The following is a 26,396-nucleotide window of genomic DNA, read 5'->3' on the forward strand; positions in this document are numbered from 1 at the left end:
TAAAAGACAAAACCATCCTGCTGATATACAATGTAAAAACTTTAATACAAATGAAAATAATACATTGAGGATGAAAAGAAAATTTTAATGCTGGGGGACAGGGAGGATTCTTTGTATAAAATATTTGTTGTTTTCTCTAGAGGTAATTGACACTAACCTGTGAGATTGAGCCATTCCCCAAACAAATAAAAAGGAAATAAACCAAGGGATTGCAGAATAGCTCAAAAATTATGATATATGAACATAAAGAGAACATTATTGCACTATAAAGATTGATACATATATAGCATCCAGTGAAATGTGGGTAAACTTGTATGTGACTCAATGTGTTATGTACAACAATGTAAAAACAACATAGACAATAGCAAAACATTCAGATACTGTAATAAATGTTAGCATTAGATCATTGTTAAAAATGTTTAAAAGGAGGGGAGCCACTTTGCCTAGAATTCTAAATGATATTTTAGTAAATTTTTGTGAGTGTGCATGTCTTGTGGAGGTTGTTAGGTTATTTATTTATTTTGGTGACGTATATATCAGACAATAAAATCAGTGTAAAAATTTTTAAGATCTAGGCATGGTAAGTGGACTAACTTCCTTTTGCTTTTTGACAGAATTTTTGAGTTAGTAGTCTATCAGCATTTATAAAATTCAGCTCTATTTTAGTTAAGCATTTGAAAAAAGTCCCAGTATTATGGAAAAGATGGAGACAAGTCAAAAAATGTACTAGATCATTCAGCACATAGGCAGATCTGAACATTCCACTCCATTAGAGCATAAACTACTCTTTCAATTAGGCCATTAAAAGAGTTTGTAAAATATCTAATCATAATGAGTACTTTTTGCACAAAATCTATGTAATATCTATGGCATTCCTCTAGTCTACTAGTTTAGTAAATGTATGCAGAAAAGGAAAAGTTTCCTTTGTTTGACAAAGCCATATTGGTTCTTTATGATGATCTGTTTCTTTAGATATTCATGGTCAGAATGGACTGTGAAGAGTGACTGTGAACAATGAGCAGATAAATCAAAATTAAAAATCAAAAAGCTTGATCTTGTGACACATAGGAATCATGTTACTGGAAATCCTTTGGGCACCTATCTTGACTTCCAAGAGAAGATGCTATGTGCTCTCTATCACAGTCTGGCTATCTACATTTTCCCACTGGATTCTAAGTTTTCCTGGATATGTGAAGTGCCTTATGGCCACAATTTGGAAAGCGGTCCCTGTGGAGAAGGAAGGTGTTAGTCATTCCTACCAAAAGCCAGCTTAACTGAAGCAGCAGGGCACTCTGAGAACAAAACAGAAAGTGGCATGTGCTAGAAAAGTTAAACTATCACTTTGGCCACTTTCTTAGGCTGTAGTGAAGACAGTTCAGAGCCCTGAATCCAAGGGCCTTGGGAATAGCAGTGCTGTTGGATGGAACAGTCATCATCCTGGGAAATGATCTCTTTGCAGATAGATCTTAGACTTGTTTATACTGGTGGTGACAGAGTTACTGAAAACCCAAAGAGAGAGATCTTACCAATGGAATCTTTGACAGTGTTAAATGGCTCAGCGTCAGAAATTGATAAAATTTAATTGGTGAAAATATTAAAGATTTTACTTTTCTACAAGTTGTTGCAACATAAAGACTAAGGGATATTTTTGTTTGTTTGTTTTTTGGTTTAGGCAATTGGGGCTAAGTGAATTGCTCAGGATCACACAGCTAAGAAGTGGTATCTGAGGCCAGATTTGAACTCGGGTCCTTCTGACTTCAAGACTGGTGTTCTATCTACTGTGCCATTTAGCTGCCTCCCCCCAAAGCAAAACAAAACAAAGACTAAGGGATGTTTCTGTCTTGCAGCAGAAACATCTTATTTTTGCATTTAAATAGTATTTTTCCCCATTACATATAGTTTTCAACATTCATTTTTGTAAGATCTTGAGTTCCAGATTTTTTCCCTCTCAAACATAGCAAGCAATCTGATAGAAGTTATCCACCTACAATTATGTTAAACACATTTCCATATTAGTCTTGTGAATCAGAAAAAGGAAAAATTACAAGAAAGGAAAAAAAAATTAATAAGTGAAAATAGTATATTTTGATCTACTTTCAGACTCCACAATTCTTTCTCTTCATGTGGATGGTATTTTCCATCACAAATCTTTTGGAATTGTCTTGGATCAATGTATTGCTGAGAAGAGCTAAGTCTATCATAATTGGTTATCGAAAAATTGCTGTTACTATGTACAATGTTCTCCTGGTTCTGCTCACTTCATTCAGCATCAATTCATGTAAGTCTTTTCAGTTTTTTCTAGCAGAAACCTGTGTGTTGTCTCCCCTACTAGAATGTGAGCCCCAAGAAAGTAGTAATGTCTTTTTTTGTGTTCCCCGCACTTAACCAAATAATGCTTTTTGTACATCCTAAATACATATTAATTCATTCAGTAATCAAAGTTTGAATTAGATAATTGTATTCAGTTTTGGTATATGATAGTTGAAATAATCTTAGAACACAGAATTTGGAAAAGAACATGTTTAACTATGCTTTTTAACAGTCTAGCATCTTAGAACAGTTTGTAAAATGAAGGTTCAAGGGAAGACTTCAAAAGGTATGAAGATAATAGAGCATTAATTTTCTCAATTATTAACATTATTATTAAAATGTTCAGGAATTTTTGGTGATTGTATAAGCATAATGAAATCTCTTTGCATTTGCCACCCAATCTGCGAATATATTCAGTTTCATCTCCAACTTCTTAACTCTCCTGTTGAGACCTAATTCCAGGTTGGTACCTTCGCCAAATCTCCAGCTGAAATATTTCTCAGGTTTTCCTAGAGCATATACTCTGCCTTTCTTCTTCCTCTGTTACTCCCAAGTATCTGTTTCCCCCAGTAAAATATATTTTTCCTGAGACCATTAACTATCATTTTAAATTGTATTTATACCCCCAGTGTACAGTGAATGTACCACATACCACAGGCACTATGCTAAATGCTGCAGCTGAAAACAAGACTGCTCTCAGAGAACTCGTGTTCTACAAGAGAAGATAAAACTAGAAAGGGGTGCTGGAAATGGGATGTAGGTCGATGGTATAGAGATGACTACAAAGTGGCATGGAGATCTGAATGTAAACAAACTGAAATACAAATTCACTTAGCCTGGTGTTCCAGAGACCAAAAGTCAACTAATTCTGACCTTCCAATATCATTTACTTTTATTATCTACTTTAACTTAACTCTATTGTGGTAGAACTGCCAGTAAGATCTATAGCTCAAATAAAACATGTAACTAATACTAAGCTTGATATGTATTTAATTCTACTTTTATTATATGCCCTACATTGCATTTGTTCTTTACTTCCTTCACAGCAGATGCTATCTCCACTTTCAATTTCTAGTCATAGAAGGCTCATACATATGCATCTTTATACAAAGATTATAAATAAGACAGCTATTCCTATCTAGAGATGAAACCTATCAATAACTTGGATGATCATAGAAGGGTAAATACCCCTTTATTATCATCCAGAACTTGAAAACCCATTTATGCATTCCTTACATCCAGAGTGTCCTTGTGTGATCCCACTAGAAAGTTATGCAGTAATGTAGAGAGATCCTCAAGCAATGATTTCCAAACAGAGGCCACCAGAATATTTCTAACCTTGAAATATAGTGAGAAAACACATAAATAATAAGCTAAGAATAGGAATGCCTTTGGAATGACAGGCTGTAGGGGTGAGAGAAATTTTATAGCATAATGGAATAATTCACACTAAAAAAATGCAGTACATATCTTCATTTAAAATGTTGAATATTAGTATATAACTAGCATGAAAAAACTCTCATACAACTCTTCTAATGCAAAACATTACATGAAATATTTGAGAAATCTTGCACTAAAGGTAAAGTAACTGTTTAGTATCAATAATAATAATTTATATTTATATAGCTCTTCAGCTTTCACTGCCTTATGAGATGGGTAGTTCTTAGCATTATTCCTACTAAGAAACAGACTTAATTGGATTAACTTACTTGACCATAATCACACAGTAAGTACCAAAGGCAAGATTTGAATCCATAGTCTTTTCCATTATAACAGGCCATCTCCCATAGCCATGGAAGTCCCTAACTTGGGACAAAAAACAACTAACCTCAAAGATTAGAAGTGAGACAGTTTACTAGTAAGGAAACCATTGTTACCTATTAATGTTATTCACAGATATATTTGCAACTCCAGGATTTGCTTTTGTATTGCAGTGGATCCAGACATTTTTCTTGATAAAACCATGGGGACTAATCTTTTCTTATGGTATAAAGTATTAAGGAAAAATGAATAGAAATCTAGTATTTCTACTTCTTGCTTACTGAATAATTATTTATCTTTTATATTGTTTAACTTGTCACTTGTTTCCTTATTCTTCCAATTAGGTGATAAACTACACAAGAACAAGGATCACTTTCTACTCTTTGTATCCTAAACAGTGATTTGCTTATAGAGATTCTATAGTCATTACAAATCAATCATTTTACCTCCCTTCTTTTATAATTTATAAGTTTAGTAATTATTTGGAAAGTTTCATTCCAGGCAGTCAGAATGTATCACAACTCTGGTAGTTTTTCTAATGTGCAAAAATAATTCTAAATGTTTAATCATTCCAAAATTTACATAAGATTAATAGTTCTGAATTTGATTCACAGATTTGGTCAAAGAAGATGAATTTGACAATTGATTTTTAATTTCTGCTTTCAAATTGATAGAATCTCTCATAAAGAAATCAATCTCCCAAAACAGCGGGAAAAAAAAAAAACCCAAAGTGATCCATTTGCACGAAAAACAATTTATAACAGTTCTTTTCATAATAGCCAAAAATAAAACTTAAGGGGAGGTGCCAATTGATACGACCACATAAATTATGGTACGTAAATGTAATGAAATATCGTTTTGCCAAAGAAATGATGAGTTTCAGAATCTATAAAAAGATGTAGAGTGAAGGGAGCACAAACAGATCAATTTATAGCATAAAAATGACATGAAAAAAAAACTTTTTGAAGAACTTTAGAAATTTGAGCAATACAATGATAAACGCCAAATCTAGAGGACTTAAAATGCCACTTATTTTCTACTAGAGAAACAATGGGACTTAAAATGAAGAGACACATTTTTGGAAATAGCCCATGCGGGGAATTATTTTGCTTTGGATTACGCATATTTGTGATAAGGTTTTTCTTTTTCTTTCAATGAAACTAATTAATAAAAGCAGTGGGAAAAGAGGAGAAGTGCTTGGGGGAAAAAATGAACACGTCAGGAACTGTATTTAGTGAGGAAACTATCAAGTTTTATTTTGAAACGATGCTTTATTAATTGAAGGTCAAAAGGAAAACTACAGTTTTATTATTTCTTAAGAAATGTACAACTTTGTGCAATCTTCAACCTAAAACAAAAAAATGTAGAAAGCATAGCATAACTAAGCAAATCTACAGAATACACCAAAGAAACAGCCCTGATGGGTTCCTTCCTCTGAAATCCCATGTCTTCCAGCAACATACTTGAATGTTGCATCCAAAGAAAAAACATCCACGGATTCTATAATAGTGCCCAATAAATCATCTTCGCACATACACACAAAAAAACAAAAAACAAAAAACAAAAAAAACCTTATTCTACCACAATCTCATCTTCTGATTCTGCACCAAAGTTTTCTACATTGGCTTCTTTTTCTTGAGCACTGACAGATACCATGCTGTCTCCTTCTTGATCTAGTTCTCTTTTCTGACTGGTGTCATTGCTGGTTCCTACACATGTATTCCCATTCTCACATGTTGTTTTGCTGACTATTTCTTTTTCCAATGGTTGGCTGGAAATATCACCATTTCTAGACTCACTAGTATCAACAGTGCTTTGTCCCTTGGTCCTCACTTCACTGTTCTCTTGCGGTGCTATTATTGCTTCTTCTCCATCAACTGTCCTGACTGCTGCAGCAATGACCTCTGCCAATACTGCTGTAACAACCTCTTCAGCAGTCTCTTCTCTGTCTTCATCTCCTTCAACATCTGGATCCACTATTTCATCTGTGAAAGGATCTTCACCCTTGGTGAATTAATAAAAACATTGTGACTTGTCATAGCAAGTACAACACAAAGAACAGCTAGAAATCTAGACCTTTAAAATAATCATGATTGGGTTTAAACAAGTGGATCTAGTTAGAAACACTTAAAAAAAAGAGATATTACTTTCTAAAACATATGAACTAGAATAACATACAATTCAAGCAAGACCATATTTGTTAAAGCAGTTACATTAATTTAGAGAAAAGAACTTTTCCCCCAATAACAGTTTTGTAAACATGTATCAACTCTTTACCTCCCCTCCTCCAAAAAAAAATCTGAACCACTTCTTGTGAATTATATAACTTTCCAGAAAAACAAGAGGAAATAGTAAGTGACCTTAGGAAAAAATTACAAAAACCTATACCTAATGGTTTCATGGATAGATTTATATCATCCACTTGTCTTTAATAACAAAGACCAAGACATTATGAATAGACTTAGGGACTTTGTTCTCAAAATATAGGAAGTATAAAGATTCTAAAAACATTTTTTATTAACTTCATGTTCTGGTCCTAAATTTGAAGGCAACTTTCCACTTAAAGGCTTAATTCTGAATCTGATTTGAGTCATTATTTTTACAGATCTTATGGCATCCACACAAACGCTTCAGCATACTTAAAGAACTTTAGGATTAATACCTGAAGGACAGAAACAACAAAGTCTTAATTCTTCAAACTGCAAAAACTGGACTTTCATTAAAAAGACTCTAAATTTCCCAGTAAATGTTATTTGTCAAGATGGTCATTCAATTGACAATGGCTCTTTGAGCTTTTCTTTTCCATAAAAGCAAACTCTTTGAAAGTCCGTGTCTTCTATATTTCAGAATTATTGGGAATTTAACAAAGTGAATAAATGGGATACTTTGGAGCTAAAAGATAAGCCATCTACCCAGAGTAGTCTGAGAATTTTTAAAAGGATTGCCTTAAAAATCATGGAATGGAATATAGACTAACACATTTTCATAGATATACTTTCCAGATATTAAGTTATAAACATATATAACCCTAAGATCTGCACAAAACACATTACTTACTACACTTGTGCACACCTAAAACCCAGATAGATAACATCTTTCTAGAAAATCCAAAAATTACCAAATATTGCATTGTGGGTATGTCCACAATGTTTCTTTTTTCAAAAGATTTGTCTTACCCACTGACATGTCTTCCCCTGTCCCCAACCACAAACCTTGAGGTATTTTTCAAGCATTTTCACTATATGTCTATTGTTCAAGACACTCTTGGCCACATGCAGACTTGTCTTCTTGAATTGTTCAGCAGCAAGCTACAGAGGAAAGCAAACATGGATTACGTTTTGGAAAACTTGCACTGAGTAAAAGGAAACAGATTATAGGCCTGCTATAAAAAATCTAGATTACAGACATTTTGATCTGCATTGATAGAGACAATCTTCTCACAAGGAAATCAATATACTAATGACATGACAAGTCTTATTTAGAGGCAGCTAGATGGCACAGCAGATATAGCACTAGGCCTGGAATCAGGAAGACTTGTATTAAAATCAAATCTTACACACTTAAGTGTGATCCTGAGAGCAAGTCATTTCACCTCTGCTTACCTTAGTAAACTCATCTATAAGATGGGGATAATTATTATCCCCTCAAACACTAACCTCCCAGGATTATTCTGAGTCAACCTGCACACAGTTCCTTGGTTCTAGTAGGCACTATAAAAATATTAGCTATTATCTAAAAACAAACAACCAACAAACAAAAATAAACATTCTTCTCCAGAGGAAAGAAGCAGTACAATTTATTTGGATTCAGAAGGGCATGGTGGTATGAGCACTGGCCTTCTAGTCAGAAGACCTGGGTTCAAATCATTACATATGGCAGGATGTTTAACCTCCGCTGGTTAGATTTTTCTTGTTTTACATGGACATGGAGGAAGAGGTGAGAGAGTGGAAGTTCTTAGGTAATCAAGTCATGGAGGTTGAGATGTTAGGAATCTGTACTGTCCAAGGTCAGCTCTGTGAAATACCATGCTGTGTGCTGCAACTACATGACAAAAACTAAATAGGGGTCCCTGCCTTTAAATACAGCATACAGCATGCCTTAGGTCAGATTATATATTACCAGAAGATGGTAAGGAATCTCTTAGCTTTATATTAGGAAAATCCTCAACCTCACAAATTTCAACTAAGCCTCTGTAAAATGTCAACTTCAAATGACAAGGTTAATTTAGAAAAATAAAAGCTCCCAACACAATTCCTCAAAATAACCACAAGATGTTTTGATAGTGAGAGTATGCCACAAGAATCAAGATTATCATCAACTTATACCTTCTACACCACAATAGATGATTTCAGAATAGGGCAGGGAAGCACTTACACGGCGGTTGTGATTGTGGTCGGCAGAATAAAGATGCCTCTGAAGAAGATGGTGCTGGGCAGGAATTAACATGTCACAAGCCATACAATGTGCAGCTTCAATTCTCTTAAAAAAGTGTTCCTGGCCAATTCCTGTAGATCCAAATGAGGGTTGTTTAATCACTGCTTATGTGTTTAGAGTTGTTCATTTCTAGGGCTCTAATGCCACATTAAATTTGTAACCCTTTCACTTTCTATCCATCTTTCTCATTAAGCTTCTTGATGCCACCTAACTAAAGAACATTAGTTAAAATTGTTTCATGTAAAATATGTACTCTTTTAGTTTCTCAAAAGAGCTTTGGAAAATAAACAAATTTTCTCTACAGTTGTTTGTATGTTTTTCGTCTGCTAAATATGCAAACTATAATCATTTTCCAGCCTTTTAAATTCACTTTATCTGTGTTGAGGCTAACAGAAAATTTCAGAGCATGCTAGATGTTATGATACATATATGGATCTATCTCTTTCACTAAAGCCTCTCTCTCAACTCACCTTTGAAAGGGTCTGGTTTCTGCTTTACGCTTTCTTTCTCAGTCAGTTCCTGACGACGCTTCTCTATTTTCTTATTCCTGTTCACAATGTATTCCTAGAAAGGTCGGAAGACAACATAAAGGGGGAAAGGGCAATTGTGTATAAAAAACCAGCTTCATTCAAAGGCTTTTTCACCACCTCTATGTCCAGCAGTCTGGCAAAGTCTTATCTGTGGATTGTTTCATAATCACATTTGTAAATTAAAAACAAAACAAAAAAAAAATACTGAAAACAGTTATCAGAATATGAAAAAAAAAACATTCAGATGGAGAATGCTAAGTTAAAACCCTAGCTTTAATATTTACATTAAACATGATGGTTTCCTAAAAAAGCAAAACCAAAGGCAGGTTTTGTTCTTTCAGGTCATTTGGCTACTTGCAAAAGATTTAAGATTTAGGACACCAAATTAATTTTTTTCTTTCTGCCTCCTTTTTGGCATTTACAAAATGGAGACATTCAAACAATTTTTTGGCATCAATAATCATCAGATGATCCTCTATGTTACACCTCACCTGTAAGAACTCCACTGTCTTGTCAGGTAGCTTGGTACCAATAAAACGCAGTGTATCTTTATGGAACTTGCTCTGTAGGTGCTTATGGATTTCTTCATCTTTAAAACTGCGAAACTTGCATATAGAACAGGCAAACTGAATCCTAAAATAGAATAAAGAAATATTAACCACAGTAGTGAGCCTGTCAATAATTGAATTTTCTTTCTATACTGGCAAGATATAAATATTATTAGGAGTATAAGGCCACCACTCCATTAAGGGGAGCTGAAGAATCTATAAAGATCTCTGGATAGTTTTTAGGAGATAAATTACTTTATGGATGCTAAAATATGGGGACCCTTCAACAGCATAATTGAAGCTGCCTGACACTACAGACAGTGTCTTAGTTTTCTATACCTCCTTCTCCCCATAGCATCTAACTGAATTTTCTTGAATTGAATAATTTCTTCAGTTTGAATGCATATACAACAGAATGACCTGAGTAAAGGAGAAGGGGAAACCAACTTCTAAGCCCCGCCTTTACATTTCTTTACCTTAGTTTTTTACTCCTAGCAAATGGGATAAAAAGCAAAAAACAAACAAAAAACCCCAGTACATTGAGAATATTATAAACTTAAAACATTCTTGACATTCTGCTCATCCCTTGGCATAGTAAGTTGCTCATTCTAACTCTTCTGCTACTGAGAACTAGTGGAAAAAGTAGTTACAAAGTTCAAGTAATTTTTCAACTGAGCTGTTCCAAGATTCTTCTATTCTTCTCTAACATACTTATTCCAACTATTCCAAAATTCCACTTCAGCTCTAGAATATCACCTATCTTTACTCTTCAAAAGAGTTTATTACTGAGAAAATTAAGACATTACTTCCCTACTTAGTATGTCAAAAACACTCTTCATCAGCAGCCATTCTTTCTATTCTTTTCTTCAGCTTCCATGGAAGAAGTTTTGTCCTAAGCTCCAAGAAAGAGGCTTATTTGGCCATTGTATCATCTAAGAAATAAGAAAACCTACCCCAATCATTTCCTTCTTATTTCTTCTTCAACTTCTAACAGCTCCTTTCCTCACTACTTATAAATAGGACCAGATCTCAAGTATTACAAGGCTTCTTTCTACTCTGGCACACCCTCAAGTGAGTATGCCAAAGAGTCCAATCCCATTTCAATCTTTGGAATCCCCTTTCAATACTTTCCTTTCCTTCATCTTAGACATATTTCTCTTGTGCTCCTTTCATGTTCTGACACCCAAGAACACCTGGATTTCCCTTCCATTCTCCAAAGCACAATATGTCCCTGACCATCCTTTTCCTTTCCCATAGTGGTTATACCAATCAAGCATTAAGTACCTGATATGTATTGAGCATTACATTAGGTACTTGGGATACAGTCAAAAAGGAAATTAGCAGCCAATAACCCCCAAAATTTACCTTTTATTGAACAAAGAACCACATACATACATAACTGTCCAGAAAATAAACATAAAAGAGGATTTCCAGATCACAAGACCAACAAGACAGAAACTTAAGACATTTTCTCCAATCCTCAAGATCTCTCAAACCTCTCCAAAATAAGAACCATATACAAGAGATAACTCAAATTCAGCTTTCTTGATAGACTAAGACACTAAGAAATTTAAATGAGATTAACAATTTAATGAATATCTGCTAACACACCGGTCCCACCACCCACTTGTGCAAGGCTGCACAAGTCAATCTGAGGACTTACAAAAGTCATCATCTCTCCACACCAGCTCCCTTAAAAGTGACAAACCTAAAAAGCAAAAGCCTGTTCAGGCCCTGATAGCAGCATGGCAGCACTTTGGGGCCACAACAAAGTTAAGTAAGTCAAAACTGAAACACAGATTAAACTAGGGCAGGTTGTGTAGCACTCCATTAAACCTGAGGGAAAACAGCCCAACATAAGGCTGGGCTTTGTTCTGTTACCCCAGAAATCATAAGGGACAGAGACCGAGGGATGTGAAGACAGTTTTAAGGTCCAGTCCAAGAAAAATTTCTGAATAAAGAAAATTGAAAGAATACACAGATCGTCTCCATGAAGGGGGAAAAAAACCCTATGCTACAAATTCAAGAAGTAACCTTCAAAAAAAAGACCTTCAAATATAAAGGAAAAGAAATTCAAATAATATAAAGACTATTGTAAAGCACTCAACAGATAGGGCAAGAGGGAATGAAAAATATATCCCAAAGATCAAAGGAGCTCAAAGTGACCTATATTTCAAGTATGAATCTAAAGAAATGTTTACTAAACAGGCAAACCAGAAGAAATAACTCCGCTTTTAAAATATAGACATATAAAAAGGGTAAACAAATATAGCAACTAACAACAACAAAGGAAACCATTAAGATTAGATTGTTTTTTTCTCCAAAATACAAGGATGAAAACAGACAATTCTCCAGAAAACTGTCCCCACTATCATTCTGAATTACTCTATGACTATTTCCTACAAACGTGTCCATCTTTGGCCATCCTATCCCTGCTAGCTTTCTCCTACAATTCTCATCCCTTTTATGGCTCAAGTCTACACACATTTCTGTCATACTCTCTCTTCTCACCAGTCTAAACCCTCACAAGTAATACTTCTACATTATCTAGCTGAAACTGCATAGTTATCAATCATCTCTTCATCATTATGATCTTCTGGCTTTGTCTCAAATTATGGTCCTCCTTGACTTCTTTACATTGGACACATCTCACTTCCTTCTGGACAGTCTCTACTTTCCAGGTTTTATTCATACTGCTTTGCCTTGATTTCCATTATTCAGACCTTTCTCAATCTACTTTATTAGATTCTTAGCCAGATCCCATCACCTAGTCAAAAGCAGCCTCTAGTAACCTCCTATATCCCTTTCTTTCCTTCCCTCTCTATACCTTGTTCATTTGTTTGATAGACCATTTTGGTAGCCTGCTGACATCTATGAATACTCTTTAATACTAAGATTACTCTTTAGTAAAACTAAGATTACTAAGAATACTCTTTAAAAGTTCATAAAATCAAATATAAAGAATTACAAAGGAAAACTATGTCAAAAAGTTATGCATCTTTGATCTACACTACATTTGGTGACTTTCTTGAGTTCTTATGGTGCTATCTCTGTGACATTTCCTGATCTACAAATTCAAGATTAGTCTCTAACCTGAGACTAATAATCATGCATCTTCAACAGCATGGACATGTAGGCAGTTCAAACTTAACATATCCTTAACAGAACACATCATCTTTCTCCCAAAATTCTCCTTCCTTAAAACTTCCCTAATATTGGTAAGGACACCACCATCCTTCAACATCACTGATATCCATAACTCAGCATCATTTTCCATGATTCATTCATATCCATTGCCAAATCCTGTTTCTATTGTCACATCATCACAAACATTTTTTCTCTCCACTCATAGATATAACATTTAGCAAACCTCTCAAATGGGACTACTGGAATACCTTTAACGAGTCTCTCTGCCTCAAATCTCTTCCCATTCTATTAACCCTCACCTTATGTAAATTTAAAATTTTTCTTTTCAAATTACATCCCTTCTTTTAAATTCCTCACTAACATGGCAAACAATTAGGTATAGATTACACACATGCAGTCATGGAAAATACTTCCACATTAGTCATTACAGTAAAAGAATACAGAGATCAAAACACAAAACTAAAAAAAAGAAAGCTGCACAATCATATACTGTTATGACCGCGCTAGCACCCAGAATACCTCAGAATTAGCCGGAGTCAGGATAAGCAAAAGTCCTTAGTCTTTATTCTTAGTCTTTAGAAGCAGGATTGAACAGGATGGAAGCAGAATTTCTGCGATCTCCTTCTCCTTTGTCTACCGCCAAAGTGTGACCCTGGCTAGTCTTACTCCACCCCCTAGTGCCTCCTACAATCCCCTATATACACCAATCATTGAGCCAGCACAGGATAGTGGCAAGGACCAGTTTTCAAGCAAATGCCCATAGAGTATTGTCCAATCAGTAGTTAGCCTCAAGTGCTCGGCAGTCCTGATCTCAATAGTTTCAGCCCTCTACAATATACTACTTGTTCAGCCTTTCCTCATCAATTTCCAATTCTTTGTCACTACAAAAAGAGCTGCTACACATATTTTTATGCAAATTGGTTCTCTTCTGCTTTTTTTGATCTCTTTGGGATAAAGACCTAGTAGTGCTACTGATGGGTCAAAAGCTATGCACTTTTATAGTCCTTTGGGTATAATCACAAATTGCTCTCTAAAATGTTTGAATCACTTCACTCCCTGAACAGTGCCAATTTTTCCACATCTTCTCCAACATTAATCACTTTCTTTTTTAAAAAATATTAGCCATCCCTGTGCAACAAGAGAACTATTTGGTTCTGCAAACATATATTGTATCTAGGATATACTGCAACATATTTAACATATACAGGACTGCTTGCCATCTAGGGGAGGAGGTGGAGGGAGAGGAAAAATCGCAAAAGAAGCGAGTGCAAGGGGTAATGTTGTAGAAAAAATTACCCTGGCATGGATTCTGTCAATATAAAATTATTATAAAATAAAATAAAATACATAATAAAAAAAATAAAAATAAAAACATTAGCCAATCTGAAAAACGATGGGTAGTACATCAGAGTTGTTTTCATTTGCATTTCTATAATCAGTAGTCCTTTAGAGCATTTTTCTTATGATTATGCATAGCTTTGATTTCATCTTAAAACCGTTTATATCCTTTGACCATTTATCAACTGGGGTTTTATGACTACTTGTGGTTTTATAAACTTGATTCAGTTCTCCATGTATTTGAGAAACAAAGAGACATAGTTCATACAGCACTGGAACTAATTGTTCTTTATTAGGGATGTTAGATAAAAATTACTTGTGAATCCATCTGATCCTTGGGATTTTCCTTAGGGAATTCATTAATGACTTGTTCATTTTCTCTTTCTATCTAGTTACTGAAATATTTTATTTCCTCTTCTGCAAATCTGGACAATTTATATTTTTATAAATATCCATTTCATTCAGAATTTTTGATTATTGACATGCAGTTGACCAAAAGAGCTTGTAATTAAGTTTCATTGATGAATTCACTTTTTTCATTTTTGATTGTAGGTAACTTTTAAGTCAAAATAACAATGGTTTATATATATCTTATTTCTCCTCCATAAAACCAGTTTTAAAATTTTAGTTCAACATTTTAATTTTTAAAATCTGTTCTTTAATTTGTAGAATTTCCAATTTAGTCTTCAATTGATTTAACTTGTATTTTTTCTACTTTTTGTTCATAAGAAATAAGAATTTCTTATTCTTTCTACTTATTGATTTGCTCTTTCTCTATTTTATCAATATAAGAATTTAAAGATGTAAAATTTTCCCAAAATAGTACTTTGGCTGCCTCCCATAAATTTTGGCAGGTTGTCTCATTGTTGTCATTCTTTTTAATTACTGATTAATTCTTTGACACTCATTCTTTATTTTTATTCTTTTATTTAGTTTCCAATTAATTTTTAATGTTTTCATGGTCTTTTATTTAAAGTAATTCTTGTTGCAATATAATTTTAAAAGGATGAATTTAATATTTCTTGTTTTCTGCAAATAACTTGTGAGATTTTTATGTCCTAATACACGGTCATTTTTCATGTAGGCATCATGTACTGCTAAGAAAAAAATATATTCTTTTTTATTACCATTCCTTTTTTCCCCCAGTAGTCTATCATAACTAGCTTGTCTAAAATCCTGTTCAACTCCCTAACTTTTTTCTTCATTTTTTAGTTAGACATATCTGATTTGGAGAAGGAAAAATTAAAGATGTTCTACCAGGAAACTTTTACTATCTTTTTCTTCCTATAACTGCTTTAACTCATACTTTCAAGTAGTAAGCTATAACATATTTAGTATTTCATTGTGCCTTTCAGCAAAATTTAATTTCTCTGCTTATTTCTTTCAATGAGATCTATTTTTGCTTTTGTTTTACATAAAATCATGATAGCTACTTCCCCCCCCCCCTTTTTTTTTAAACTTCAGCTGAAGCATAATAGATTCTATTCCAGCCTCTTAACTCTGTGTGTCTGTTTCCTTCATGTTTGTTTCTTATAAACAATATATTGTTAGGTCCTGGTTTTAAATTCACTCTGCTATCTGTTTCTGTTTTATGGCTGAGTTCAATCCATTCACATTCACAGATGTGATTTCTATTTCTTCCCCATTTATCCTTGTCTCTTTCCTTTCACTCTTCCTTAGGTAATTTGCTTTTTTCTACTCCCTCTCCCAATCTGCCCTCTCTTCTATCAGTCCCCTTTCTTTTGTTTTTCTCTTTCTTCCTTTTCCTCCTTCTATAGGGCAAATTAAATTTCTACACCCAATTAAGCATCTACTATTTCTTCTTTGAATAAGGTTCAAGTGTTGCCACCCTCCATATCTTTTCCACTTTACAAGTTTTTCTTGTGCATTTTCAAAAAGATAATTTCTTCCTCTCCGGGCTTCTCCTAGTGCATCCCTCTTTCTCACCCCCTTTTCTTGATACAATCCCATCATAGTCAACTCACATCAATGCTCTCTTTGTATATTCCTAACTGCCCTAACAATGATAAAATTCTTGGAGGTACAAGTAAAATCTTCCTATGTAGGAGTGAGTTTAACTCTCTTGAATCCTCTGTGATTTCACTTTCCTATTTACCTTTTTGTTACTCTTGAATCTTGTGTTTGAAAAGTTAAATTTCCTGAGCAGGACCAGGAGATCATTATATACTTCAACAACAATACTATATGATGATTAATTCTAATGGCTATCTCCAGCAATGAGATGAACCAAATCAGTTCCAATAGAGCAGTAATGAATTGAACCAGCTACATCCAGAGAAAGAACTCTGGGAGATGACTATGAACCACTACATAGAATTCCCAATCCCTATATTTTTGTCCGACTGCATTTTTGATTTCCTTCACAGGCTAATAGTACACTATTTCAAAGTCCAATTCTTTTTGTACAGCAAAATAACTGTTAGGACATGTATACTTATATTGTATTTAATTTATACTTTAACATATTTAACATGTATTAGTCAACCTGCTATAGGGGGGAGGGGATGGGGGAAGGAGGGGAAAAATTGGAACAAAAGGTTTGGCAATTGTCAATGCTGTAAAATTACCCATCATGTAACTTGTAAATAAAAAGCTATAATAAAAAAAAAAAAGAAAAAAGAAAAAAGAAAGTTAAATTTCCTGTTTTAGTTGTTTGTTTTCTATCAGGAATGCACAAAAGTCCTCTATTTCACTAAATATCCATTTTTGCCCTCAAGGATTATATTTAGTTTTGTTGACGAATTATTCTTGCTCATAATCCTAGTTCCTTTGCCCTTACTTCCCTTAATGAAGAAGCAATTAAATCTTGTGTTATCCTCATTCTGGTTCCATGATATCTGAATTGTGTTTCTTTTTTGTTTTTCATTCTGGAATCTCTTTTAGGAGATAATAGATTAATTTCTATTTTATCCTTTGGTTCTAGGATATCAGGATAGTTTTGACAATTTATTAAAAATTACCACATTTTAGGCCCCTTTTTTGAACATCGCTTTCAGGTTGTCCAATACTTCTTAAATTATCTAGGTGTCTCATGGAGCCATTAGTCCAATTCTCATTTTTAAGGAATTATTTTCTTCAGTGAGCTTTTCCAATTGACCAATTCTGCTTTTTAAGGAGTTTTTCTCTTTAGCATATTTTTCTGCCTCTTTTTATCAAAATGTTGACTCTACATTTCTTGAATCATTCATTTCTTTTCCAGTTATCTCTTTTTTCTGACATTTAAATTGTTTCTGAGCTCTTCTATTTCTTGTTTGCTCATTTTTCCTGCCTACTTCTTAATTTCATGTTCAAAGTTGGGCTGTGTTCCTGGAGCAGAAGAGGCAATGTCCTAAGATTTAAGTTTTTATGATAGCTATGGGAAGTGGGGGTGGCAGTGTGCATTTTCAGTTCTTTTAAGGTAGGATGAGTTAAAGATAGCTTTGATCATAGCTTTTCTGGTCTGTGAATAATCATAAAGATTCTTCCACCTTGTAAATATCACCAGTTCCTACTTCTCTGGGAACACAAGAGCTAGCATTCTAATACTCTATTTTCTCTCTAGGACTACAAAGTAGAACTTCAACAAAGTTCCATCAAAGGGTGCCCTTAATAATCATCTTCTGATCAGTTGTCTGACTGCCCCTCCCCAAACTGAAATCTGTTGGCTGAGAGCCGATTCCTCCAGTGGGGTCCTTACTCCCATGAGATAGAACATTCTTGTCAACTTTTTAAAGTATCTGGCTGGAAAATTGTTTAGTTTGGACCTTTTGTTGATTCTGCCCCTTCAGAAAATATTTCCAGGCATCAAAGTTATTTGGAGGGAATTTTGGAAAAGTTTGTTTGAATGCCTGATTTTTTTTTTTTTTAAACCATCTTAGTTCCACCTCCCCACAAGTTCACCTCTCACCCTCTTAACAAACTCCAAGGGTTCCCAGTCACCTTCACATTACACTCCTGAGCATGCAAATGCACGCACGCGCACACAAATAAATACACACACACACACACACACGTACACACACACACACACACACACGTACACACACTTCAGTTTAGCATTTAAAATTCTCCATACTATGGCCCCTTCTTCTTTTTCTAATGTTCTTATATTTTATTGACTCCTGAGCTCTTTCCAGTCCAATTACAGTGGCCTACTTGAAGTTTCTCTAACATCTCACTCCATAGTGTGTCTCTGGGTCTTTGAAATGGGAATTCCCCATGCCCTGAGAATGATGTACTATCACCTTTGCCTGTTAGTTTCTGATTTCCTTAAAATCTCAGCTCAAATCCCATCTTCTAAAAAGGGATTTCTTGGTCCCACTTCCTCTTAAAACATTCTTCATTCAGTTATAGTCATATATTCTGTATTAATTTTTTATTTATGTGTCCCTTCCTGATTAGACTATGAAAATGGATGACTTTTTGCCTTTCTTTGGTTTATTTACCTATTTATATGTGGCCCTCCCCCACTATAATATGAATATGGAAGACTTTTTGCTTTTCTTTATAACTTAGCAAAGTGCTATGTCTCTAAGGCTGGCCGTAAACAAAATCAAGAATATAAACTTTTGCTAAGTGTTCAGTTGGAGGATTTGTTTCATCTGATTCAGTCAGTAATCTTGTCCTGAATAAATATTCCTCTGACCCAAACCCTAAAAAATGTGCTTCTTGCCCTAACACTTTCTAACTGCTTAAACATATATACTGCAGATATTTTTATGTGTACATGTTGCACTTAGCTCCCTCAAGAGATCATAAACTTCTTGAGGGCAGGGTTGTTTGCGTTTTGTTTTATCTCCAAAGACTAATGGAGTACCTAGATTAAACTAGCATGTCTACTGATCCTTTTTGTTTCTTCCTTTTCAATAAAATAAATAAGAATTGATATTCATTACTGCTACCCTTTTTTTTAAATTGGTCCCCTGCTGACACTCTCCATTTGTTCCAAGATTGTCCCAAATCCTTGACCCTGATATTCCATCCCCTGCCAAAAAACTTCTCCTGTGGCATTATCCTCCATGCTATTTCATATCAACCTCTCAAAATCTGCATGTTTCTCTAAGGCACAAATATTGTCTCTTCATTCAAATCAAATTAACTTTTTCTTATTTATATATACAAATAATATCACTTACAAGAATTTAAATGCATAGAACACACTTTATCTTTGTCTTTGTATACTCAGAGCCTAACACAGTGCTTTTCACAAAGTAGGATCTCAGTAAATATTAATTCAACTGAAAGGACATCATATGAAGGAAATAATAGCCATCCAAGGAAATAATGACATGGATATAAGGAAAGCAGCATGATGGGAAGGCAAGAGCATTAGATTTGAACTCCCAAGTACTAGGTTTTAAGTTCAAGTACTATTACTTAGCACCTGTGTGACCTTGAGCAAGTCTCTTAATCTCCCTGGGCCTCAGTTTCCTGATCTGTAAAAGAAAGGAGTTGCCCTAGATGATCTGGGCTAGGATCCACATGCAGCAGCTTCACAGACAGCTCCTTAGCTTCCTTGCTATGGTTAGGAAACCTTAAGGAATTTACTATGAGAGTGAAATGTAATTCCTCTTTTAATCTGTTATAATTACCTGGATAATGTGACAAAGTTGGAATGTTTTGAACCCTGATTGCAATGCAATATGTTACAATCTCAAACTGTTTCATTGTTTCATTTGGCATTTATTGGAGTTTTGGGGGCAAAATCGATAGGAAGGTTCATGCCTTCTAAAGCTGCTTTCCAGGATGAACAGACCAGTTTACTAGGTATTTCTGGCTCAAGAAAGGCTTTTTAGTGCTGATAAAGATCATGGGAATTTTCCTCTAGTCATTGGACCTCAAATAAGAGCCAGAAGAGAATTCAAATGAACTGTTTAAAAATAACAAAGACAGCGGAAAAAGATATCCTAGCTATGTAGTAGCTTTGTGATGGCAAAGAAATAAAAACTCAGGGAGTGAGCCCAATTCACTGGTGAATGGCTGAACAAATTATGTTATCAGAATGTGATGGAATTGTGGTATAAGAAATGATGAACGGGATGATTTCAGAAACACCTGGGCAGACTTTTATGAGGAGTGAAAGACAGCAGAGAACAATCCTTATAACAACAGGAAAGACAACAACTTTAAAAGACTAACAATACTGATGAATGCAAATGAACAAACATGATTCCTGAGAATTAATGGTGAAATATGCTATTCACTACCTGATAATGAGATGATAACTCAGGATGATGAGGAAGACCTTTTTTTTTGGATTTGGCCAATGTAGAGACTTGTTTTTCTTAACTATTCAAATTTGTTTTCTTTTCTTTTTGGGGGGTGCTGGTGGGGGAAGATGGAAGCAAAGTAGGAAAAGGTGAGAGGGGGAAAAAAAGGTGGATTTTCCTTAATTAGCTTTATAGAAGGGTGGCTAGAATGTGTTGTGGTATAGAGATTACTGGGAAAGGGATAAAGAGGGAAAGGATATGGAGAAAGAACAGGGGAGGAATCATGGCTGAAAGGGGCAAGTAATAAATAGTAAAGGTAAGTTAGCAGGGATAGGATGATGCATATGTGTACATATAGGTATGTATTTGTGTGTATGTATGTAAACTTGGATATAGCCATGCTTAATTATAGAATAAAGTAAATAAATAAAGTAATAAAGTAAAAAAGTACACAGCAGAGAACAAAAGAAAAGGAAGCAAAGAAAAGAAGGACAATTAGAAATATAATGTGTTTTATTATTATATATGCTTTCTTGAAATAGAAATTTATTGTTATATATTTTGCTGTGCACACACTTTTTTTTTCTTTTTATCTTTTTCTTGTTTCTATTTCCCATAGCTAAGAGAAACTCACAGGATGAACTTGAAAAATTAATTTTTTCCTATATGTGCCTTCTTTGGAATATATATCATTCACCTGGAATAATTTTTGTTTCAGATTTACAGTAATTTATAAGTTATTATCTTAGTTAAAAAAAAAAAAAAAAACTTCCTAGGACTAATAAAGGAAAGGAAGCACCAAAATGTTTTTGGCCCACTTTCTCTAGAACATATACAATACATCCATTTGAGGCACAGTTTTATATAAAAATTGGCATTTTGATGAATTTATTTAAAAAAAAAAAACTTAAAAATTATTCTGAGCAAATGCATTCATAGTCTTCCTAGCCGCAGTTGGCAATTCTACCAAGCACTCTTGACTACTGACCTATTTAGCTAGGACTCATCATCAGAATAATCATCCCTTGTGGAAGGAGCAATATCTACTAAGACCACAAGCATTTAGAATGGACCAGTTTTTCCCTACAAAGGCAAGAAAGCCTGAGGTTTCACTGGTGTAGACAAATAGGTTTTAAGCCTATGATATGGCTTCTCAATTATAGTAAGGCATAAAACATCTAGCCCAGGAGGAATTACTGCCCATTCTATTTAATAGCTGTCATATTGCCTTGAACTTAATAGAACCTTCTAACCCATGGATGGAGACAGGGGAGACTGCATTTCCCTGTATTAGTGCTGCAGGATTGCCTTTTCATGTTTGGTTCAATGTTACATGGTTTATCAAAGTTTCATTTCATTCTATTCCCAAATCTAAATTACAGGATGGGCTTCAGACTTGACCCAAAGCACTGTCACAAGAACTACTTCTACAGGGCAGATCTCTACAAAGAGCCACTGGTTCTTACTTCCTAATCTCAAACTACTTACCTAGATACAGAGACCCTGAACAAAATAGGCAAAATTAAGGGCTTCAGTATCATATCCCTTTATGTGGTCCTTGGCATTTCCAAATTCTATTTTATTTGTACTAGATGTCACTTACCTCTACAAGAAAGGGAAACAGTGACATCATCAAGAATAACCTTTCTGAAACTTAGTCAAGCAAGGGAAAGTTGTAATGAATACATAATACACAATGCATTTATGCGTAGAGTAATTCACCAAGCAAAATCCTCCTTCAACACCTAACCACGGCACATAAGTTCTCATAACAATATGACTAATGCTGCTTCAGATTGCAGTTTTACTCTAAGGTTGACAAAATATTTCCCTCACCATAACTCTATAGAATTTGCATTATAAGGATTATTATCCTTATTTTAAAAAGTAAGAAACTGAGGTTTTAGAGGTAAAAGTTGTGCAGTGGAGATAACTCCAAAGAGTCATGAAAAATTGAATTTGAATTTTGTCTCCAACACTTTCTAGCTGTGGGACACTAGACAAGAAACTTGGCCTGTGTCTCAGTTTCCTGATTTGTAAAATAGTGATAATAATAGCACTTATTTCTTTAAATGTTTGTGAGGACTGGATGAGATGGCACATGAAATATACTTTACACAATGAGCTATAATATGTCAGAGATCAGATCCAAATCCCAGTCTTCTGAAATCCTACATTCTTTTGAGTCTTCAAGTGATGCTTTATACCCACTAAGCATACAGTACAACAGACACAGTAAGATAATGTTTCAACCAAATGAAGACTTGCCTAGGTAAGTGTAGAGAGTACAATCTGCCAGGTAATGCATAATGGACATAATATCTCAGGGTGAAAGGTGCTGTCCTAGTGGAATGAGGATCTTTAGACATGCAAGTTGAAGAAGTCTATGAAAAACCATTTGGGCAGTATGTCTACCGAAGGAACATAATGAGATTCTCCCAATTTTCTAAATGAAATAAGGAAATATAAATTGGGGAAATGTTTTATTGTTGTTTTTAAAATGTGATTCCCCTGAAGCTTTTTTAAAATACATTAATCAAACAACCTTTTTCTTGTCCCCAACAATAGTGAAAAACTTAGAAAATAAAGGAAATGTGATCATCGAATGCTTGAAAGTAAAAAAAGCACTTTAACAATTTATTCTTATAGGGAATTCTGATAAGAATCACCTACTGACAATCAGTAGCTCTCCTTAAAGTTAAAAGAGATATATATTATTCTTTTAGAAGCAACTGAACTCAACAACTCAGTGTTAAAACTCCTTATTTGACAATTACTGGAAAAACCGCTATGTTTACAACAATATCCCAATCATACAATTTCAAAAGAAAATCAGATCAATGTTATACTTAAGTCAACTCTTAAAGGATTCTAGGGAAGCCAAAAGATGGAAACTGAAGAGTATTCTAGACATAAAGGACAACCAGGACAAAGGAAAGAAACAATTCAATGTGTGAGGAATAGCAAGTCAGCCGGAAAAGCTGGTACAGTACATGAAAAGGAACAAAGTACAAGAGCTCCTGGAATTTATGGAACAGGAGAGTGACATGATCAGACTTGCTTTGGGGAGAGCAATTTGAAAGCTGAATAGAAAATAGACTACAGTGTGGACAGACCTGAGGCAGGCAGGCAGCAGGATGCTATTGCAATAGTTCAGGCGTGTTGCGATGAGGGCCTGTGCCACAGTGGTAGCAGTATCAAAGGAGAGAAGAGTGCCTGTAGGAGAGATGTTATGAAGACAGAAATGACAAGATCTGACAACAGACTGGGTAAGAGATATAAGTATTCTGAGGCACAGTGAGGATGGTTATAATCTGGACAATAATAGCAAAGTTGGAAAGAGGAGAATGTTTTGACCATTCCTGACTTTTTAGATTTCCCATAGTCTCTTGCCTGAAATCCTTCTATTTTCAGTTTCCTTTTAATATTTTGTCTTCCTCCATTAGAATGTATACTCCTTGAGGACAGGGACTTTCTTTTTTTTTGCTTATATTTTTATTCTTAGCACTGACCAGAGTACTTGGCATATAGTAAGTGACTGTTGTGTTTTGGTGAAAAAATAATGAATTCTGTTTTGGAAAGGTTCAGTTTGAGGTAGCTATAGAAAATATAGATATGCTAAATTCAGCTGGCATTGCAGAACTGAATAAAAGAACAGGAGAGATCCAACAAGGTTAGATCTAATAAATTTGGGGATTACTGCAAAAATTAAAACCTGTAGGAACTAGTAAGATAGTATACAGAAAAAACAGAAGGTGGCTAGGGACTTAGAAGACACCCACAATAAGTAGGTATGACATGGATGAAGAAAACAGCAAAAGAGATTGAGAAGAAGCCGTCAAATGAGTAGAAAGAGAAAATCAGGAGAGTGAAGTCATGACAACTTCAAAGAAGAGAGATCCAGGAAGTGATGGAGATCAATAGGGAAAATTAAGAAATCAGTAGTACCTTGGAAAAGCTTTTTCAACAGTTTCAGCTGAATGATCCAAGTCAAATGATGATGGTAAAAAGACCCAAATATATATATATATATATATATATATATATATGAACAATTTTTTTTTTAGATTGATAAAAGAGGTTTATTATTGGATAAGCAAAGTTAAAGTATAGGCGAAGGTAGAGATAAGAAGGGCACTGGACAGAGGGTCCAGTGGACAGAGGGTCTTCACATGGTAGCCATGTTTGGAATCTCTGCTATATGAACAATTTTCAAAAAGAATGAAGATTAAACAATTCTGAGGTTTCATCCCACAATCAACAAATTGGCAGATGACAAAAAACTTGTCAATATTGGAGTAATTTTGGAATGACAGGCATGCTAATACACCATTGGTAGAGCTGTGAACTATGAACTGGTCCAAACATTCTGCAAAGCAGCTTGGAATTATCTGAATAAAATACTTAAAATGTCCATACTCTTTGACCAATAGATTCTAATAGGAGACAAAAAGAATGACGAATAAAAAAGTTCCATATACATAAAAATATGTCATACTACTTTTTGTAGTATGAAAGAAACAAAGAGATGCCTATTGACTGGGGAATGACTTAAGCAAGCTGTGATAATTTGAAAATTAAGGAATATTACTGTGCTATAAGAAATAACTATGATGGATATACAGAAGCACAGAAAAACAAAACAGTGATTCTAATACTTAATAAAGATTAATCCACTGAGAAATAATTCATTTAGACCCCCCCAAAAAAATTCTATTCCAATCAGTATTAATTTGATAGAATCATATTAAAGTTCTGTATATAAGGCTCCAGGGCGGTGAGCTCCAAATTCTAAATTTACTCGCTTAGATAAAGTTAATTAAAGGCCCTCCACCCTTGTTGTGCTTTGTGATGGTGACCAAGTCTAGTATGACAGAAATGAAAAGTGCCCCAAAATATTTTTGTATCTTCGAATCAATCACTTGTCTAATAAATGCAGATGACCATCTTATGACCACTTAAGTCACTGACTGTGATAGCCTAACTTAAGGAGAAGTCTATCTATCTTGTATGGAGACATTTCTCACTTCACTCAACTTGTGATCCTATTGATATGTTACTTTGTTCTATTCATTTGCTATAGTTGTTCCAGAATTTCTGGACACATCTAACTCTACAAAAATAGGGCCCTAGAAGGAGAAGGAAGCTCAAATTGTGAGGAAGATCTGAAGTCCACTTTATTAGAGGGGATCCTGGATCCTTTAATAAAGGGCCACTGGCTCATAACTCTGCCTCAGCTTCTTTTATTGTAGATGGGATGATCCCCACACCACACAAGTATGTCCTAAAGGTTAAGTTTCCAACTCAACTTAGCTTTTGCTCCTATGTAGCACAGTAAAATTTCCTCTTGATTCTTGGAATAATGAATTGACATATCTCACTAAAGGATTAACATGTTAAAATAGATCCACTCAGATTCAATTCCTATCCTTATTTTTAAATTCAGCCTTCGCTTTTTGCACATCTGAAAAGGCAAGCATAACTTAGCTATTTTAGAATTACTAGCATTATCTAGCCCTTGATGCATTTCCTCTCTCATACCTGTCTGCTGTTCGGTCCCGCATTCTGTCCCTCCTTCGCTGTTTCTCTCTCTTCTTTTTCACTTCATCATCTTCATCACCCTTATCCCCTGCAACAGAGAAACACATTTTAAGTCAGTTTGAATAAAGACAAGCTAAGTACTGAGGACCTTGTGTAAAGAAATTCTGTCATCTTATTCCCTGATTTGTTTAAGGCTTTAGAAAGACAGATACTCCTCTAATAGCAGGGTCAAGAACACTTGGTACCAAGGGACTTTAAAAGGCTTGGACTCCTCTGGGATTTTGATGAGAAATCCAATGTTTTCCCAATGGAAGTGATTAAATCATTAAGATGCTAGAACATTAAGGTCTGCCAAGGCTGCTATTACCAACCCTCCCCCAAAACATATGGTATCTTTCAGCTTTCAGTTGGATGCCTCCATAGCCTTCTTCTTTTCTCTGTCATCACTGACTTTTCCCCTATGCTAACTTATCTTACTTTTCAAGTCTAACAATATAATACTTCAATTCTCCAGACCTAAAATATATAAACTGTACTTCCTTTAAGATCATTTAAAGAGAAAAGTCAAATTTTGTTAA

The 26,396-nt window shown here is 34.7% G+C and overlaps 1 protein-coding gene and 1 long non-coding RNA gene across 3 annotated transcripts in view; one reads left to right on the top strand and one right to left on the bottom strand.

Annotated features, from left to right (window-relative positions):
• The first annotated feature begins 821 nt into the window (after positions 1-821).
• Positions 822-3,282, top strand: LOC127545028 (uncharacterized). Its single transcript, XR_007949579.1, has 2 exons — positions 822-2,278; positions 2,940-3,282. It is a non-coding gene; the product is annotated as an uncharacterized LOC127545028 (long non-coding RNA).
• A 2,019-nt stretch (positions 3,283-5,301) lies between these two features.
• The window catches only part of AKAP8 (A-kinase anchoring protein 8), a 54,676-nt gene continuing 33,581 nt past the window's right edge, over positions 5,302-26,396 (bottom strand). For both annotated transcript variants that reach the window (XM_051972039.1, XM_051972038.1), the window contains 6 exons: positions 25,819-25,906; positions 9,527-9,668; positions 8,976-9,069; positions 8,446-8,576; positions 7,284-7,379; positions 5,302-6,075 (listed from right to left, as the gene is read on the bottom strand). In XM_051972039.1, the coding sequence (XP_051827999.1) occupies positions 5,644-6,075; positions 7,284-7,379; positions 8,446-8,576; positions 8,976-9,069; positions 9,527-9,668; positions 25,819-25,906 (983 nt within the window). In that variant the 3' untranslated portion in view covers positions 5,302-5,643. The remainder of the gene's footprint in view (positions 6,076-7,283; positions 7,380-8,445; positions 8,577-8,975; positions 9,070-9,526; positions 9,669-25,818; positions 25,907-26,396) is intronic.

The sequence above is a fragment of the Antechinus flavipes genome, chromosome 1 (genome assembly GCF_016432865.1).
Source record: "Antechinus flavipes isolate AdamAnt ecotype Samford, QLD, Australia chromosome 1, AdamAnt_v2, whole genome shotgun sequence".
NCBI lineage: Eukaryota > Metazoa > Chordata > Mammalia > Dasyuromorphia > Dasyuridae > Antechinus > Antechinus flavipes.